Source organism: Macaca thibetana, chromosome 10 (assembly GCF_024542745.1).
Source record: "Macaca thibetana thibetana isolate TM-01 chromosome 10, ASM2454274v1, whole genome shotgun sequence".
Taxonomy (NCBI): Eukaryota; Metazoa; Chordata; class Mammalia; order Primates; family Cercopithecidae; genus Macaca; species Macaca thibetana.
In genome coordinates, this window is record NC_065587.1 from 58,805,923 (window position 1) to 58,826,374 (window position 20,452).

At 39.7% G+C, this 20,452-nt stretch overlaps 2 protein-coding genes across 2 annotated transcripts in view; both read right to left on the reverse strand.

The window, feature by feature from the left end:
- The window catches only part of PLCG1 (phospholipase C gamma 1), a 431,655-nt gene that overhangs the window by 75,896 nt on the left and 335,307 nt on the right, over window positions 1-20,452 (reverse strand). The window lies entirely within an intron of this gene.
- The window catches only part of TOP1 (DNA topoisomerase I), a 713,073-nt gene that overhangs the window by 25,984 nt on the left and 666,637 nt on the right, over window positions 1-20,452 (reverse strand). The window contains exons 7-11 of the mRNA XM_050806644.1: window positions 18,147-18,242; window positions 17,109-17,184; window positions 13,754-13,860; window positions 5,147-5,262; window positions 393-514 (exon numbers count right to left, since the gene is read on the reverse strand). Coding sequence (XP_050662601.1) covers window positions 393-514; window positions 5,147-5,262; window positions 13,754-13,860; window positions 17,109-17,184; window positions 18,147-18,242 — 517 coding nt within the window. The remainder of the gene's footprint in view (window positions 1-392; window positions 515-5,146; window positions 5,263-13,753; window positions 13,861-17,108; window positions 17,185-18,146; window positions 18,243-20,452) is intronic.

Below are 20,452 nucleotides of genomic sequence, written 5' to 3' on the forward strand. Positions count from 1 at the left end.
ACCATTCTCCTGACTCAGCCTCCCGAGTAGCTGGGACTACAAGCACCCGCCATCACACCCGGCTAATTTTTCTATTTTATAGTAGAGACAGGGTTTCACCATGTTAGCCAGGATGGTCTCAATCTCCTGACCCTGTGATCCACCTGCCTTGGCTTCCCTAAGTGCTGGGATTACAGGCGTGAGCCACTGCGCCTGGCCGATATTCAAGTATTCTTATTGGACCGAAACCCTACATAATATAGTAAATGAAGACAAAAAGTGCACAACTTTAAATACAGCAAAATCCATAAAACTCAAAATTTTACATCAGGAAATGTTTTGCAAAATAATTTATTACTTCATACTTGATTGTTTTGCAAGCTACTAAGATATTAACACACGGGCTACAGTACCTTTCTCCAGTCTTTAAAGAAATTTTTCCTAAATATTTCCTTAGTAGTATATTCATGGTCGAGCATTTTTGCAAAGAATGTAGCTACTTCTTCTGCTTTGGGGCTCAGCTTCATGACTTTACCTAGAGAAAAAAGTGGTTCCAAAAAGTGAGGTATAGTATTCATGTTCTAAGTATAAATACCCAGGGCTAGTGAATTCTCTTTAATAATGGTTTGCCTTCTCATGGTATATAAAGGTCTGGTGACACATAGTAACAACAACAACAAAGACAACATACTGATTTATATCTACTTGTACAAATTCTCCTTCCTTTAGCATATATTTACCTGGGTCATTCTCTGGAGACTATGCCAGTTAATTGTTCCCAGGTGCCTGCTCAGGACAGGGATGACCTGGGGGAGGCCCAGTCACTCTTCCTTTTCCTTTCAGCAAGCAGGGTCCTTTACACCTCTTCAATGGTTTTTAAAAATCAAATCCTCAGAGGGACTCCTGCCACTGCTAAGCTAAGCAGCCTCTGTTCAAGAAGGGGAGGAAGGGATAGGGCAGGGAGTGGAAGAAAGGAATTGTGGGGAAAAGAAATAGGCATCTTTCTTCTTCAAAGTTAGGTGGGTGGAATATGAATAAAAAATATATATCCATACTAGGCAAGCCCAGATTTCCCATATGAAAAGCCTAAATAAGACCTTCTTCTAGAAGCTTGCTATTCAACAGTGGCTCACAGACCAGCAGCACTGGCATCACACTGGAGTTTGTTAGAAATGCAGAATCCCAGTCCCCCTCCTAGACCTCCTGAATCCTATACAGAAACTGCATTTTAACGAGACTTGGATGCACACTAGAGTTTGCAATACACTGCTATGGAACAAGGGTACCATGATGCTGCCTCTTTCAGGGAACCAGGATGCATCCACAGCACAAGGGATGACTGGAGTTCCTGGTGTATCCAATTGTTTATGTAAAAGCTGTCTGAAGGGGCTGGGCGCGGTGGCTCATGCCTATAATCCCAGCACTTTGGGAGGCTGAGGCAGGCAGATCACTTGAGGTCAGGAGTTCCAGATCAGCCTGGCCAACACGGCAAAACCCCATCTCTACTAAAAATATAAAAAATTAGCCGGACGTGGTGGTGGGAGCCTGTAACTCCAGCTACTCAGGAGGCTGAAGCTTGAGAATCACTTGAACCCAGAAGGCAGGGGTTGCAGTGAGCCAAGATGGCACCACTGCACTTCAGCCTGGGCGACAAACCGAGACTCTGTCTCAAACAAACAAACAAAAAGCTGTCTAAAGGGACTCAGATGTTTCACAATGAAAGGTGCTAACTGGTAAAGAAAATCTGAATAGGGCCTAGGGGTTTTATGTACCTGATTTAGTTAATAAAGCAATGAAAGAAAAGTACTTGGGAATTTAATCCACTTTTCAAACAGAATGCTTTTGTCAGTACTCTTAGCACCAATTTCCATTTTTTCTTAAAAATCCAACTTTACAACATCCCTGGAACCAATCAATGCTATACTAAGAGCATCTGGCTATACTTAAAATGAGGTTAACTATAAATCCACCACCTTACTATTACACAGGTATTAATAATTCACCAAGGGTGCCCACATTCTTTATAGAAAACTAAAATTTAACCAGAAATCCATTAATTTTGAAACTCAGAAAACATCTTATCTCATAATGATTTGCAATCTGACTGCAGGGGTGTAGAGAACTATAGCACAACATTGAAACAGTTATAATAAAAAGAGCCCACTTTGGACACCATTAACTTAAAAGGCCAACAGGTGGCGCAGTTGCCCCCATCAACCCCCAAGCTTCTGCTTTGGAAGGAAGACACTTTGGGGAAGATTGGCTGTGTATTAAAAGATTCCCTGAACTTCTTTAGAAAACTGTAACATGTTTCCAATATAACGGAAAACATTAAGTCATTAGAAATAAAATAAATGAAATAAAATAGCAAGAAAAAAATGTAAACTGTTTTCAGGTCTGTTTGGTATAAAATAAATGTTAACACCATTAAAACAAAAATGTGGCTGAGCATGGTGGTTCACGCCTGTAATCCCAGCACTTTAGGAGGCGGTGAGAGGATCACTTCAGGTCAGGAGTTCGAGACCAGCTTGACCAACACGGTGAAACCTCGTCTCTATTAAAAATATAAAAATTAGGTGTAGTGGCGTGTGCCTGTAATTTCAGCTACTTGGGAGGCTGAGGCATGAGAATCGTTTGAACCGCGGAGGTGGAGGTTGCAGTGAGCCAAGATTGTGCCACTGCACTCTAGCCTGGGTGACAGTGTGACTCTGTATCAAATAAATAAATATAAAAATAAATTTAAAAAATTTTAAAAATGAGACTTTGGGCTGTTTTACTGAATTCTGTCCCAATAGAGGAAGAAGCAACTGTGACTCCTCCTATTTTAGACGAGCTGTCAAAAGATGAAATGATGGCTCCCTGCAGTAGAGTAGTGGGAGGATGACTGGAAGGTTCCTGGCAATGTTAACACTTTGTGGAAAAGGCTGAGCTCCAGGAAAAGGAAACTGCTGAGTCAAAGCTGTAAACTGAAGGTCCTTAGAGGAGGCAGTAATTCACTGCTTCAGCTAGCCCATGCCCCACCTCCCTGGCAGGTTCTAAAGGAGTCTAAGAATTCTCCTCCCCAGAGAGTAGGCAGCACTTACTGTATCAGTTTGAAGTCAAGTCAAATATGACTTCTTGACTTACTACAGAGTAAGAGTTCACACAAAGAGAAGAAATCCCAGCGGAGGACCAACTGAGAAAATGCTGGAGACTGGGCAAGAATGGGAGGAAAGGACTATGGCAACCTGTGAACTAGACCAGGCCTCTGCTTCCCATCTTGAAAAGGAAGAGAAACCCCAAGACTAGGGAATTTAGCTTTCCCTCCCATCACTCTGAACCTCAAAGTGAGGCTTTACCGGCTGAGCATCCTAAAGCTCCTGGTGAGTCCAGACCAGGGCTATGGACTACACTTCGAGATGGTGCTCTTCAAGGTCCTAGGCCCTTTCTCTTAATTAGGAGTTTTGGCTTTGAATTATACTTAAGAGTCTCCAGGAATGACCACTGTGAGGGCTGAAAGAACTATCTTAGGCTCTCTGGTCAACAGTTCAAAACCTTTACGTAATATAAGCATTTGCCAGAGACTATGGAGTCCTGTTAGGCTGCAAACTCCCCAAGATCAGGGTCTAAGTCAGTAGTACTATCCACTGCTGGGTGTTGATGTCTGAACACAAATACATTCAATAAATACGTTGTTTTATTTATTTATTATTTTATTTTTTGAGGCAGGGTCTCACTCTGTCACACAGGCTGGAGGGGAGTGGCGCGATCTGGGCTCACTGTAACCTTCGCCTCCTGGGCTTAAGCGATCCTCCCACCTTAGCCTCCCGAGTAGCTGGGACTACACGCGTGTACCACCACACTTGGGTAATAAATATGTCATTTAAAAAAACAAATTTCAGCTTGCCAAGTCTGGCATTTTCCTCAGCTGCAGACCCAGCCCTTTAGTGTAAACTACTACCTAGGCCTACAAGCACTGGTGGACCTACGGCCACTACTGGTGGAAAGAGAGATGCACCAGAACGCTTGAGTGTTCACCACGGACGCTTTTCAGCAGTTATCCTGCCCAGTGATTCTCAAAGTTTGGTCAGCAGACCACTTGGTTCAGAAGTACTCAATCCCACCCCACAACTTTTTCTTTTTGGTGGGGGCAGTGGGATGGGTGAGAAGAAAACAGTGGGGGGTTGAGGGTGGGAAAAATGGTGGAGAAATGGGGAGGTGAAATAACAGTGGCCAAAAGATGGTGGCAAGACAAGTGGAGGTGGAAGAGGAATGGTGGGGAAAGGAGAAGGGGGACTGTGGGGAAAGGGGACAGAAGAAGAGGGAAGGATGGTTGGGAAAGGGGAAAGAAGAAGAGGGTCGGTGGGGAAGGGAAAAGAAGCCCACCCCACAACTATTAAATGGGCTCAGATCCACTCTGTTGAGTCGTAAGCACATAAGGGTATGAGGAACAATGCTCTAACCATTCCCAGATAAAACTCATGGAATGAAGAAAATCAGTTATTACCATCTACATACTGCTACACTGCCAACAGGAGGCATGTCAAAGGCTACCCTCAAATCCTTCAACCCAAGGATAGAAATACCAACGACAGATAAAGGACAATTCTGAAGGTTCTAAGCGACCCAGGCAGGGCATTTCTTTAAAGCAGCTCATCAGACTTGACTGTACATATATCAAAGGCATAGTGTTATGCTACACAGAATAAGTGACAGATGCCTACCAGCCTTATCTAGAGATTGATAGCAGACTATTAATCCTCAACCATATACTAGTACTGTTTCTAGTGATGAGCAGCTTGTCCGATTGCATTATTATATTGCTAACATAAAATACTACCATTCAAGTGAGGATTTTCTAATAACTCTTGCAAAGAGTCACTCCCTAGAAATGAAGTTCAGATCAAAACCTTCAGCTTGTGGACCACACACTGTGAGCCATGTTGACAAACCTTTTTTGGACTATGTAGGGAAGACATGAACAGCCCCTTTTTCATGGCACTTTTTCAGCAGCAAATGGGCCTTTAAGAGTTAACACCTGATGCCCCTTCCTCAAAATCGCATGGCAATAAAACAAAATGAAATAAAAAGGATTATCTATTATATAGGATCCTTCTTTGTTTTCTATTCCTAAATAGAAGCAGATTTCTTTTCTTGGCCAAGAATCAAGAACCTTGAAACAACTCACCATCATAGTAAAACTTGACACTCTCTGGAAGAGGCTCATATGGTGGGGCAAATACTGGACCTTTATGTTCTAGGAATTTCCACTTGATGCCTTCAGGATAGCGCTCTTCTTCCCACCTTTAAAAGACAAAGCACAACCTCATTTAGTGATCACCTTGCCTAACATGGGGGTCATCACTGATTAAATGCCAAATAATTATCCGCGCAACTGATTTGTGCTCTGGAATGACTTCTGGGCCTCACATTCAAGGCCTGGATCAAAAGAACCAGTGTCTCTCATTTTGAAAACGCCAACACTCGCAAGAAAGATGAAATACTGTGGTGAATAAAGGAAAATACATTTCAACAGCTCAGTTCAAGGATACTGGACAGAAGAGATCAACAATGAAGGAGCTCAGCAACAAGTGAGGGACATGAAAATGTCAACAGCTGTTTTACCACAATGGCATACATGACAGAGGGATTGTTCACATTGTTCATAAGTAGGCTAAGGCCTCCTCAGAGTGGTGATGTCAGATGGAAGGTACAGGGGAAAACAACCCTATGAGAAAGGACATAAAGCAAGAAGACTAGGAAATGACAGCTTAACTGGGGCATGTTGAGTTTAAGGTACTTATGGATTACCTGGAACTATCTAGCAAACACTGATAAGTGAATCTAAAGCTCAGTGGAAACAACTTTTTGAAAATGTATTTTTAAAATGGTTGAACATAAGAGAAAAAATGAGTAATACAATAAACACCATATACGCCTGTAACCCCAGCACTTTGGGAGGCTGAGGCGGGCGGACCACGAGGTCAGGAGGTCGATACCAGCCTGGGCAATGTGATGAAACCCCGTTTCTACTAAAAATACGAAAATTAGCCGGGCATGGTGGCGCGCACCTGTAGTCCCAGCTGCTCGGGAGGCTGAGGCACGAGAATTGCTTGAACCCAGGAGGCAGAGGTTGCAGTGAGCCAAGATCGTGCCACTGCACTCCAGCCTGAGCAACAGAGTGAGACTCCATCTCAAAAAAAAAAAAAAAGTTAATAATTTGCGAAATTTCCTATTTTAGCTGAACCATTTTCAAAGTTAGTTGCAGATTTGATACTTCACCACTAAATATTTTTCAGCAAGTATCTCCATAAAAATAATATTCTTCCACATAACCACAAAACTATTATCACATCTAACAAAATTAATAACTTCCTAGTGTAATTCTAATATCCAGTCCATATTAAAAACTTCCCTATTTGATCGAAATTTATTTTATAGACCAGGATCCAACTCAGGCTCACATACTGCAACTGGTTGATATGTCAAGTTTCTTTTACTCTAATAGATAACTAACTTACTACCCTCATATTTACTTTCCAAGTCCAATATTTTATTTATTTTATTTTATTTTATCAATCATTCAGCCATGGAACAAGTTCAATTTTAAACAAAGTTCAGAAACGTCAAATAAAAATTACATGTATCAAACCATATTGTAACAATGGTATTACTATAAAACCACAGTCGACATATATGGTCAAATGATTTACAACAAGGATGCTTAAGACCATTCAATGGAGAAAGAACAGTCTTTTCAACAATAGTGCTGGCAAAATAATCAAACTGGGTCTTTACATTATACACAAATATTAATTCAAAACGGATCAAAGACCTAAATATAAGAGCAAAAGTATAAAACTCTTGGAAGACAACATAGGGGAAAAGCTTCACAATATTGGATTTGACAGTGATTTATTGGATATGACACGTAAAACACAGGTAACAGAAAGAATAAATGAATTGCGGCTGGACACAGTACCTCACACCTGTAAACCCCGCACTTTGGGAGGCTGGGGTGGGCGGATCACTTGAGGACAGGAGTGCGAGACCAGCCTGGCCAACATGGCGAGACCCCCGTCTCTACTAAAAATACAAACATTATCCAGGGATGGGGGCACACGCCTGTAATCCCAGCTACTCCAGAGACTGAGACACAAGAATCACTTGAACCTGGGAGGCAAAGGTTGTAGTGAGCCGAGATCACGCGACTGCACTCCAGCCTGGGCAACAGAGAGACACTCTGTCTCAATAAATAAATAAATTGAACTTCACTGAACTTAAAAACTTCTGTGCATCAAAGGACACTTCAAGAGAGTGAAAGACAACTCACAGAATGGGAGAAAATATCTGTAAATCATGTATCTGATAAATGGTTAACATACAAAATATATAAAGAGCTCCTCCATCTCAACAACCCACCCAATTTAAAAAATGGGCAAAGTCTCAGTCTTAAGGTGGAGGAAAAAAAAATAAAAAATAGGGGCTCGGCACGGTGGCTCACGCCTGTAATCCCAATACTTTGGGAGGCCGAGGCGGGCAGAGGGATCACTTCAGGTCAGGAGTTCGAGACCAGCCTGGCCAACATGGCAAAATTCTGTATCTATTAAAAATTCAAAAAATTAGCCGAGTGTGGTGGTGCATGCCTATAATCTCAGCTACTCAGGAGGCTGAGGCATGAGAATCACGTGAACCCGGGAGGCAGAGGTTGCAGTGAGCCAAGACTGCGCCACTGCACTCCAGCCTGGGCAACAGAGCAAGACTCTGTCTCCAAAAAAAAAAAAAAAAAAAAAGTGTGGGGGTAGGGAGTTGGGGCAAAGAACTTGAATGGACATTTTTCTAAAGAAGATATACAAGTGGCCAATAAGTACCTGAAAAAATACTCAACATCACTAATCATTAGGAAAATACCAATCAAAACCACAATGAGATACCACTCATACTCATAAGGATGGCAATAAAACAAAAAATAACAAGCATTGGTGAAGATGTAGGGAAGCTAGCACCCTTGTGTGGTCCTGGTAGGAACGTAAAAAGGTGCAGCCAATGTGGAAAAGATAGTACAGCAGTTCCTCAAAAAGTTAAGCATAGAAATGCCACATGACCCAGCAATTCCATTCCCAGGAACATGCCCATAAATACTTGTACATGAATGATCACAGCAGCACTATCTGCAACAGCCAAAGGCAGAAATAACCTGTGTCCATCAAAAGATGAATGAATAAACAAAATGCAGTATAAACAGTGGAATATTTAGCCTTTAAAAGTCAGAAAATTCTGAAACACACTACAACATGGATGAGCGCGACATTCTGTTAAGTGAAATAAGTCAGTCACAAAGGACAAATACTGTATGACTATTAATACGAGTTACCAAGAGTAGTCAAATTCATAGAGACAGAAAGTAGAATGGTGCTTACCAAGAACTGGGGGGAATAGGCTGGGCACGGTGGCTCACGCCTGTAATACCAGCACTTTGGGAGGCCGAGGTGGGCAGATGACCTGAGGTCGGGAGTTTCAGACCAGCCTGGCCAACATGGCAAAACCCCATCTCTACTAAAAATGTAAAAAATTAGCTGGGCATGGTGGTGGGAGCCTGTAATCCCAGCGACTCAGGAGGCTGAGGCAGGAGAATTGCTCCAACCCAGGAGGCGAAGCTTGCAGTGAACCGAGATCGCACCATTGCATTCCAACCTGGGCAACAGAGCGAGACTCCGTCTAAAAAAAAAAAAAAAAGAAATGGGGCAACAGAGAAGTGGGAAATTGTTAATAACTACGGAGTTTCGGTTTTGCAAGATGAAGAGTTCTAGAGATGGTGATGGTGCACAACAATATGAATGTACTTAATGCCACTGAATTGTACACTTAAAAATGGTTAAGATAAATGTTATGTCATATGTATTTTACACAAATAATTTAAACAAAAATAAAGATTTAGTAGAATCTTAGACCTCAGAAGAACATTAAAGATCTTCTATAATTAATCTACCACTTTTTCAGATATTGATATATTAATAAAATATACATATATGTAGGTGTATGAGAGCATTTGCAAGGAGCCTCTCACAGAATGGGAGAAAATATCTGTAAATCATGTATCTGATAAAGGGTTAACATACAAAATATATACAGAGCTCCTACATCTCAACAAACAGACATGTAGCAGTCATGGAGTAACCGTGAGGAGATTCAGAACGCCACACTTTCCCTCATCCTGGGACTTTGGCACCATTCTTCTCTTCAACTACAGTGGTGTTTGTTTGTTTGTTTGTTTTTTGAGACAGAGTCTCGCTCTGTTGCCCAGGCTGGAGTGCAGTGGTGCGATCTCCGCTAACTGCAAGCTCCGCCTCCAGGGTTCACACCATTCTTGCGCCTCAGTCTCCTGAGTACCTGGGATTACAGGCGCCCGCCACCATGCCCAGCTAATTTTGTTTTTTTTTTTTTAGCAGAGATGGGGTTTCACTGTGATAGCCAGAATGGTCTCGATCTACTGACCTCATGATCTGCCCACTTCAGCCTTCCAAAGTGCTGGGATTACAGGCATAAGCCACCGTGCCCGGTCCTACAGTGTTTTTAAATGAAGACTCCAAACTGTTTTTACAATTCCTATTTCAACATGTGTATCTTCAAGACCCACAGCAACTTCTTTACCATTTAAGTAAATTAAGAGATTCAACAAATCACAACGCTAAACCTCAGTTTAAACAGAAAGAGCATGTCTTTCAGGCCGGGCGCGGTGGCTCAAGCCTGTAATCCCAGCACTTTGGGAGGCCGAGACGGGCGGATCATGAGGTCAGGAGATCGAGACCATCCTGGCTAATACGGTGAAACCCCGTCTCTACTAAAAAATACAAAAAACTAGCCGGGCGAAGTGGCGGGTGCCTGTAGTCCCAGCTACTCGGGAGGCTGAGGCCGGAGAATGGCGTGAACCCGGGAGGCGGAGCTTGCAGTGAGCTGAGATCCGGCCACTGCACTCCAGCCTGGGTGACAGAGCAAGACTCCGTCTCAAAAAAAAAAAAGAAAGAAAGAGCATGTCTTTCAATAAGCTCATGTGACTGGGTTGACAGCTATTATTGTACAAATAAAAGCAAACAGTTTTGTCCTTTAAGCCTCCCCATGCGTGCATATATTCCCCCCAAATTTAAAAACAAACAAACAAAAACATGTACTTAGACATCAAAATGGCTTCCCTTTGGCAGCTTGACTGGAATAATCAAGTACCAATTTAATAATAACATTTGCTTGGAAGGGGAAAGGTGGAAAAGTGCTAGAAATATAAAGACAGGAAAGTAAACTCCATGTGCTTTTTAAAATCAAGTTCCCTTGCAGTTAGCAAGCACTTCACAGTATGCTATAAAACTCTTATTTAATTTTTTTAAATTTAGAAATAAAGGTCACATGCTATAGATTCTGAATGCTAATCCTTGAAATTAAGGGCAGTTTTTCTGGTTTGAGCAAAATGTCAATAATCCGTATTCCATAAATTTCTTATCACTATCATTGACCATATATTTATGAGTCTTGGTCTTGCAACACTAATTCCTTACAACATTATAGTCCTGACTCCTCACAGCATTTTACCTTTGCTAAGAGACTCAAAACCCCATTTAAAGTCACACCTAACACCTGCAATAAACTCCCCAGGTTCTAATTCTTTATGAAGAATCATCTGTTGAGAATTAACTTGCAACTTATATTCCCACAGGTCAGCTCTGATACAAAAGCGTACTTAATTAACCCAACAATGCTAAAACCCTGTTCAGCTACAATGGCCAACAGTTAAAAATCAGGACATCTGGGATAAACAGGATTTCATGTATGAACCCAAGCACACTGCCACCACTTATAACAATGTTTCTATGGAGATAATGTGATATAGCAAAGAAACCCTGAAGGACCTGGACCTTTTCCAATGGAACAATTACCAAAGGAGGGAGATAAAGATCAGAGTAAGTGTTTTTTTTTCTGGTAAGGATAAATAGTTCTGCGGACTTAGAAGGAAAGCAAAAGATATGCAAATTTGTCAAGCTTGTAAAGTGTGTACTTATTTTAGTGGGACAGCATAAGGAATAGTTAACATAAGAGTTTCTGCCATTTAAGTTCCCGACGAGGTCATCAGTGGCAGTCACTGAGGACTGGATAACTGACTTCAGAGTACAATACGCAGCCTCTAGCTATCAGTTAAGAGGCTCTTCATTCCTATTTTAAACTCCAAAAACTCGACGTGCCATTCAACCATTGTGCTTGAAAAGAATGTGCAAGGTTTAACCATCACACCTGAGAAATGATAGAAGCTGTAGCAAAGTCTGCTCATCCCTCAAAAAACAACTTTTAGTTAAAGACCAGCCAGTTCCCCTTTAACCCAAAATAAGAATAAAAACCAAAAGTCATGGTCTCTCAGAGAGAATGTGTGGCAACACTGATAAGGATTTCAACCACAAAAGCAAAATTAGGCTCCTAAACCCCTCAAGGGCACCTAATTCTACACATAGAAGGCCGGACCCAGTGCACTTGCCTGGATTCCAAGAAGAGCCAAAGCTCTGAAGTAAAGGGGAGACAGCAGGAAGCTCCTGATAAGGAAATTTATTTGTTCATTTAACAAGCATTTATTGAGTACCTACCACAGAACCCTGACTGATGAATTTACTAACGTACCATTCTCTTAACTCCAAGTAATAACCCCTAATTTACACAATCACTTTATTTCTAAAAATCATTTTCTTAAAGGTCAAGATCACTGAAAATGTTGTATTAGTTCTAAAGAAAAGTGACATAAAAACAAGGAAAATAAACTCATGTTTTTTTTCGAGACAGAGACTTGCTTTGTTGCCCAGGCTGGAGTGCAGTGATGCAATCTCGGCTCACTGCAACCTCCACGTCCCGGGTTCAAGCAATTCTCCCACCTCATCCTCCCGAGTAGCTGGGATTAAGGTGCATGACATCATGCCCAGATAATTTTTATATTTTTTTAGTAGAGAGAGTTTCACCATGTTAGCCAGGTTGGTCTCGAACTCCTGACCTTGTGAGCCGCCCACCTTGGCCTCCCAAAGTCCTGGGATTATAGGCATGAGCCACTGTGCCCTTTTTTTTTTTTTTTTTTTTTTTTTGAGAGATGGAGTCTCGCTCTGTCACCCAGGCTGGAGTGTGGTGGCATGATCTCACCTCACTGCAACCTCCTCCTCCCAGGTGCCAGTGATTCTCCTGCCTCAGCCTCCCAAGTAGCTGGGACTACAGGTGCACACCACCACACCTGGCTAATTTTTGTATTTTTAGCAGAGATGAGGTTTCGCCATGTTGGCCAGGTTGGTATCAAACTCCTAACCTCAGGTGATTCACCAGCCTCAGCCTCCCAAAGTGCTGGGATTACAGGTATGAGCCACCGCACCTGGCCTTCTTTTACTTTCTGACTCTGACCTCTAGAAAGAGCCAGGGTTCCTCTGCTCTGTGATACTCCTTTTCTATACTTCCCATTTAATCCCATGATGCCATAGCAACATGCCAATCACACAGCTGTCACTGTGTGGCCACACTTCTGCCACTTTGGCTCTCCTCTCTGCCACCTTCCTGGTCAGTGCTCTTTCTCCTCCCTTTCCTCAGAGGTGCTGTGGACATCAAAGTTCTAAATTACAAAAGCCATAAAGGCACATAAACAGGTTTGGAAGGCTATATACCGAGTTATGAACAGTGATTACCTCAAAGCTGGAAAGCTGGAAAGGAAAATGAGAATGGGAGAAGAGAGGTACAGGTGACTTTGATTTTTACTCTAACTATTAAATCAATCATTTGAGTTTTTTCATCATAAACACAAAATCATGTACTGTTGGTATAGTAAATAGTAGAATATGTTAACAGAAATAAGTATTTTTTAAAAACATGTTTATTTCAAGATTCTAAACACCAAAAGTAGAAAAGTTCTCCACCTAAACACACTTCTCAAGAGCGACCAGCTATGACTAAACTGTCCTTCATAAAGATTGAATTTTCACTCCTACAGGGAGGGAGAATGCTTGTTTTCTCATACTCACAACTCTAGATATTTTCATTTATTAATCTTCCCCAATCTAAGAGGCATTAAAAAAAGATTTATCATTTTTTTGCATCTTTGATTACTTATGAAAGTTGATATTTTTAGATGTTTATTAACCATTTATTTTACTAAACTGCCTGTTCCTCACATTCTGATTAGACCATTCCTTTCACACCTGTTTTAAAAGACCTTTTTTTCATATTAGGAATATCAGCCCTTTGTATTGCAAATACTTTGCTTTTTTTCTTTTTTTAATGGCATGAAGTTGTCCATCTGCCATAAATTGAACTTTGATGTATCAAATGTAAAACACCTGTCCTTATGGCTCTGGTTATGTCCTGCTTCAAAGGATCGTCATGATTGCACAATTATAAAACTATTCACCCACATTTTCTTGTTGAGGTTTCTTCTGTTGTTGAACAAACAGGCAGTTTTCCCAACACGACTTACATAATAATCTATCCTTTCCCTATGATTTTAAATGTATCTGTACTCTCTTCGTATGCTAAATTCCCACCTATACATAGGTCTGCTTCTACAGTCCATTCTGTTCACAGTGATGGAAACCAGTTTGAGATCCAATAGATTTAGAGCCAGTTAATGATTTCACTAGAAGTTGGAAAACTTATTTCGAATGTTATTCTAGAGAAACTGTTTTAAGTATTTTACCCCAAATATCAGGATATTAATATTAATAACTCAATATTCTTGCTTCGTAAGGATATGCAATAAAAGAGGTGGCATTTTAACCCAGTGCTGAAATGTTACCATTTCCACTTCTGCTCCTCTTCTTTCTTCGGCTTCTTTTTCTTGTTATCTGGCTCAGGAACTTTTTTATCTTTATCTTTATTCTTGGGTTTTCTCAATTTACCATCCTACAAAGAAACATGGTGAGAAAGCACTTAAATAAGGACTGATCACACTTCTGGAGGCAGTTTTTGGGAGCCACGAGGAAGAAAAATTGTAATCACAGTGTATTAGAACTAAAGAGGATCTCAGGTCTACTCCTCTCATTTGACAGATGAATAACAATGTACTGGTGCTCTGTTCTAGAGCAGTATTTCCTAAAATTTCCTGACAAACGACTACCTGAGAAAGTAGTTAAAAAAAACACTCTGCAGGGGAAGAGACTTGGAAACTATATATATATATATTTTTAAACCTCAAAGGAGTTTGGAAAAGTACTGCTCTAGAGAGTAATCCGAGTGTATTTTCCTCACTTACGTTTTTCCTCACTTATGTTTAATCCTACTCATCTTTAAACCTCTTCTAGTACAATCAAATAACGGCTATACAAGGCTTTGCATTAGATATTTAGCATTCAGTATGAAAGAAAATTCCCAGTTGATTTAGTTGAGTATAGTTCTATCGCTGCTGCTTGTATACACAAAGTCATGATGCAGTAAGCAAGTATTTCAGAGGTTCTAAAATGATACCAATTCCTATAGTGGTATTTCTTTATGGCTCTTCTTTGAATTCTGAATGTAAATGAGCTGATCATAGTGGCACAAAAAAAGGGTATCAAACCTAAACAGGCAGAATTCACCAATACAGAGATATATCTCAAAACATACACACAAAACCCAAACAAAAATGTAATATTCAACAAGTGAAGATCCCACTCAGAATCTGAACTCTTTCAAAGAATATTTTCCTGTGTCCTACCTATTCAACATAATTTAACTATTTATTCAGTCTTTATTCAACAAGTTTAAAGGTGGTTTTGAACAATCTTAAAATCAATTAAAGAGTGGCACAGCTGGAAAGTGTATGGACGGGTCCATTTAACCACTTCCAGTTACAAGCAAGGACTCTGAAATAGGTTTTTTCACTTGATAAAGGTCATACAGCTGTTATTAACTATGATAAGAGCCTAACTTTACGAGAAAAATAACAGAATGTGACTTACGGCAATAAATGGAATAAACATTTTAGACCCTCATAATAGGAGAGCAATCAAGATAGGAATAGAAAAAAGAGGAAAAGCTTACAGTACCACCCATATTTTAAAACAGGCATGGAGAATATAAATATGTGGGTATGTTTGCGAGAAGGTACTACAGGATCACATTAATTCAGATAATGTTTACTATTTAGGGTGAAACACACCACAGGAAAGGGAAATGTTTTTTGGTGAAGATACTCTAAACAGCTTCTGAGTAGGCATGCAGATGGTCCCATTAGGAAACTACTGGCTACACTGTATGTTTTCAAACCTCAAATTGGGGTATCAGTCAGGGAGAGACCTCAGAACAATTCTCAAAAACAAGAGGGGGGAAAAGAAAACATAGTTGGCGAGTGAGGATTAATGACAGATTCTGCCATCTGGGGTCCCTGCCACAGTAAGACTGTATTAATTCAGTCTTTCAGCCAGCATTTTTCCCCTATGTGGTAGGGTTGCTAAATAGAATAAAAACTGAAGTCAACTGTTCTTTTTTCCCCAATGGTTTAACAAATTCAGAGTATTATTTTTGCATAAATGCAATATAAACATAAAAGAAAAACAACACTTGGAGAATTCAAGTTTTGTATTCCTTTACTGACTAGTTTGCACTGATTAGGTACATGGAAGTGGAGTGGTTGACTACCATAATCACTACTTAACATTTCACTCTCAATTCCTTGAATTAGTGCTTATTAATTTGAACTTCGGCCAAGAATAGACTAGTTGTCATAAAAACTACGATCTTCTAAATATAGGACCTGATCTTCTCTCTATGGCTCAACTCACTCACTAATAGTCTTCATATGATTTCATTAAAGACCTTTCTTCTCCCTCCTTGCAGAATCAGAGGATCAACAAAGTCCCAGGGGAGGTAGGATAATATAGTAGCTGGTGTGCTGGCGCTGAAGTCAGACTGCATGGGATCAAATGCTGCCTTTACCACTTTAGTAGCTATGTGACCTCAGGCAAGTGATTCAATACTTCTATACTCTATTTCTGCGTCTGCAAAATGGAGATGATAATAGGGATATAACAACCTTTTCAGGTTGTAAGGATTAAATGAAATGATACATATATAAAAAATGTAGACGAATGCCTGGCACATGGTAAGCACCTATTACATTTAATTGTGATTATTAACATCATTCTACTATTATGATAGATTATCCTCTTAAGACTCCCTGCCCCTTCACTATCACTCTCTTTACTGCTGGTACTTCAAACTATCCACTTTACATTTGTGAACCCATTTTGCCCATGACAGTGGCTAACCTCAAATGTAGCATAAGAGCTAAGAACTCACACAACCCCTTCTTCTCTTAGGGGAAGGCATCATTAAGACCTCTGTGAATTTCTGACATCTTTTCTTGAATTACCTGCTAACAATTTTTTAGTATAAGAACTCAAAAGTGTCAAAAGGAGAAAGCATATGATTCTATTTTCAATCTACCACACGCATCAACAAGAACATTTAGGAAAGCATTTAAACGGAACCGAGTTTTTTGAGGAAGGTTATAGGCCAAGAGGATAAAGAAGGGAGCATGTGTGCTCCAGAGAGAGGAACAGCAGGTGCTCCATAAATCTCGGAAGTATGAAAGAATTTGGTGTGGAAAAGAAACAAAGGAGGTTAGTGTGACTGGTATAAGCAAGCTAGAGAAGAGACACAAGATAAAGAGAGGCACAAGATGCAGGGGCCAGATCGGGAGGAGCTGCGGTAAAGAGTTTGGGTGTCAATTTTATGTCAAAGGGGCACCCATTAAAGAACTTTAGATAGGAATGGTTACCCAAAGTGAATGACGAGCAAAAAATTCTTAGGGAAATTTCTTCAGGGTTATAAGCCAAAATGTGGTTTCTTGTTAACATTGCCTCTGTATACATGAAGATGACATACTTTTTGGAAGAACATCTGTTGGCAGCATAGCTGTGGGTAGACAGACACCCAGGAAGGCTGAGAGCAGAATCGCTGCTGGTTGTGGTTAACTTAAGACACTGTGGGGATTCATAGAGATCTTAAAACTACCAGTGCCACAGCCATCACTTACTGAATTTTTTTCCCTAATGTTATTACTACAACAAACAAGCCAATAAATACCTAAAACTCATTTGTCTTAAGAAGTTGCTTACTGGAAAACTCTCACTTCCAAACTCACCCCAAAGGGCCTAAGTCTCTTTACTAACCTCTTCTTCCTCTAGTTTTCTTTTCTTCTCCTTCTTGATATCTTCTGTTTTAATTTTCTTAGGTTTATAATCAGCACTAGAAAGGGGAACATGAATACACAGTTAGCATAATTATGATTCAGGAGTCCTCACTCATAGGAGACCTACAAACTCTGGGAAGCCTCCATGGCAGGAGTAATTGCTGTTATTCTTGGCTGGGCATTCTATGGTCAAGAGTAACAGAAGTGGAGAAAATAATGAAGGTCAGACCAAAGAAATAGTTACAGCCCTATATAGAACAAAACTAACCACTTACACTGGCCTGGAAGCAAAATAGGGTGGGGGGATATATGCAGAAATAAACACCATTATCAGATGAAAGTTTGGGAAATAAAATAAAATAAAAAATAAAAGATGAAAGTTTGGGAACCAAACGCACAGCACACTAGCTACCACATAGCAGTAACTCACTGGAATGTGGAGGAAAGAAATTCTATATTGAATGAATACAAAGCAGTTCACTAAGTATTTCCCTTCTCCCTTTCCATCCATTTTCTACTATAATAATAGCGTAATAAGCTATGTAAGAGTGAAAATAATGAATATAATTTAATCTCACTGAATCTGGGGAAAGAGGTACATGTTTTATGAGCAGTTTTATTATTTTTACACACTGAAACTTCACTTAGAATGTACTGACAGGGATAGGTCTAAGAGAAACTGCTTTAAGTTATCTATGGTAGGCAATGAGAAATTTTAAGTGACTTAATTTATTCTTCATGAATTCTGTATTATTTGAAATTTCTACAATAAATATCTATTGCCTTTACAATAAGAAAAATTTATATAATCTTCATGTAAGCCTTGGGAATACTACTTACTTGTTTAGCAAACCCTACTTCTCATAATTCAGAGAAATCAGTCCATTAATCACAAATCCCAAATGAGTAAAAGCCAATTAATGCAGCTTCTATATGTATTATAAAGAAACACATCACATGTATTCTTTAAACTCCTCCTTTTTGTTTTCCAAAGTCAAAGTTTTAAGAAAATACTCACTCATCCTCATCTCGAGGTCTCTTTAATGGCTTTATATCCTCTTTAGGAGGAACAAAATAGCCATCATCTTCAGGTTCATCTTTAATTTGTGGTGGACTAAAGAGAAAAAAAATTGCTGGTCACAGAGTGCTAGAACATCTGTACTGTATTAATACAAAGAAGGAATATGTCATCTCGTTGAAAAGAAGCTAATATAAATAAGGATAACCACATACATATTATAAAGATTTTCTGTGAGCACTTTTTCTCACTTCAATCCTGTGAAGTAGAGAGTATCTGTCCTCATTGTACATGTGAATGGGCAATATCAGGATTTGGAATCAAGACTCCTTACTCTAAGTCAGAATTCTTTCTCACTATTTCTTAGCTGTCTTTGCCAGCATGGCATGAACCACTCCAGAAATAAACCTAAGGTGTTTTCTTGCCTTACACGAGAAACCTACCATATATTTGACCCCACAAGCTGAACTGATTGTTCCAGTACTCCAAAAGCTAAAGTACAGCTTTTACAAGGAAAGGAATAAACAAATAAAGAAATATACTAAGTTGATTTCCCCAACTTAGTATGTTAAAGTTCTAAAAATCTGGCAATAATGTACATGTATATTCAGTTACGTGGAAAGATAACCAAGCTGACAACATTACAACAAAAGAAGGGCATGTGTTAAACCAGAATAAACAGAAGGTATCCTATGCCAAATCTATTCATTGTTCAATGTCCTAACTTAGGTTTACTTTATATACAGAAGAGTGTCTCACTACTATTTGTTAAGATCTTACCTTTAAAATATAAATATAAAAAGACAATCCTTTGAGACAACCATCTTGAACCAAAACAGAGAAGGAACAAGTAAAAAATACCATAGAGCCCAACAATCACTGGCCCCCAAGGGATCCTCCGTGGCCTGGCACATCTCTTCAGAACCTCATTGCCTTAACTCAGCACAAGGAATGGCCTCCTTATATGTAGCTGCCCCCTGTGGAGGGATCCAAGGATTAAGAATCCAGACTCCACTACAAAGTATATTCACAGGGTTTCAAGAGTACCTCCAACCAAAAAAAAGCATACTGGGTTCCCCTGCTTGTGATAGAATTTGAATGTTTAAAGAACTTATTTTAGCACACTAACCAAATGCCAGCTTCTACAGCTGTTCCCCCTCCTGCCTGAATACTGACATAGACCCTAGGGTCCAGAAGGAAAGAAAGCCTATCATTTACCCAACTAGTTAAGTAAATGCTAGATCCTAAGTTTGTCACACTGAAGACAAAAACATGTGGGAAGGGTTACTAGGTCTGAAGGAAGAAGTCCTAAAACAATTTACCAGAAAACTGTATTCCAGTGAAGCATCTGGATTCTTTACAAAGACATACACAGAAGCCAGCAAGGAGTCCAACAAAGTGAACACAGAGACCACTGCCTCAAAGAAGGCTGTGTTCCTAATCTTCTAACCCAAAAAGTCTGAAAATGAACTCACAACTACACACCAAGTCCAAAAAGTTTATTCATATCAGTTTAATAAAAATCCAAGGCAGTCTCTTGGCAGAGATTAGCCCAGCAGTGCCTCAGTCACTTTATCTCAGAAATCAAAATTCCTAGGGCAGCTTGCAGCTCTAATGCTTCTTGAATTTTATTATTCTGCATTCCTAGAACAATTATGAAACATGCCTGAAGAGGGCACCTGCTTCTCCTTGTCTAAAGGACCCAGAGAACCAGGCACAATTGTCAAAAACTTTAACAAATGAAACTGGAAGTTCAAAGATTCAAGGAAGCAAAACTCTCAAAGTGTTTTGTCCTAGTCAATAATGCAAATATTTCCAACCATTTCTAATAAATCCATTCTGTCATTCCGTGAAGTGAGAATATGTAACAATAAACATCCAGTTGTTTCGAAACTAGAGGGGACCCTTTGGGCTTATTTTAGGAAATTGAGGATGAGGAAAAAAATATTATAAAGGTAAAAGCAGTATAGGAAGTAACCTCTAGATTGTGTGCATTTTCCTCTCCTTCTAGAAAAGAGATAACATAATTCTTCCCAAATCTACACTCATCCCTAACATGTAGGTCAAATCATCTTTTATATATAAGTCTCCCAATATTATTAAGGACGAATTCAGACTAAGCAATTTTTCAGAAAACTCCATAATCACTACTGAATATGAAGTTCCTTGTTAGAGAAATGAAAATGTTCTGGAATTAGTGAAGAGGCTGTAATACCTTGTGAATATACTAAAAGAAAAACAGTACACTGTATACCATTAAAAGACAAATTTTGTGATATGTAAATCTCAATTTTTAAAAATCTCTC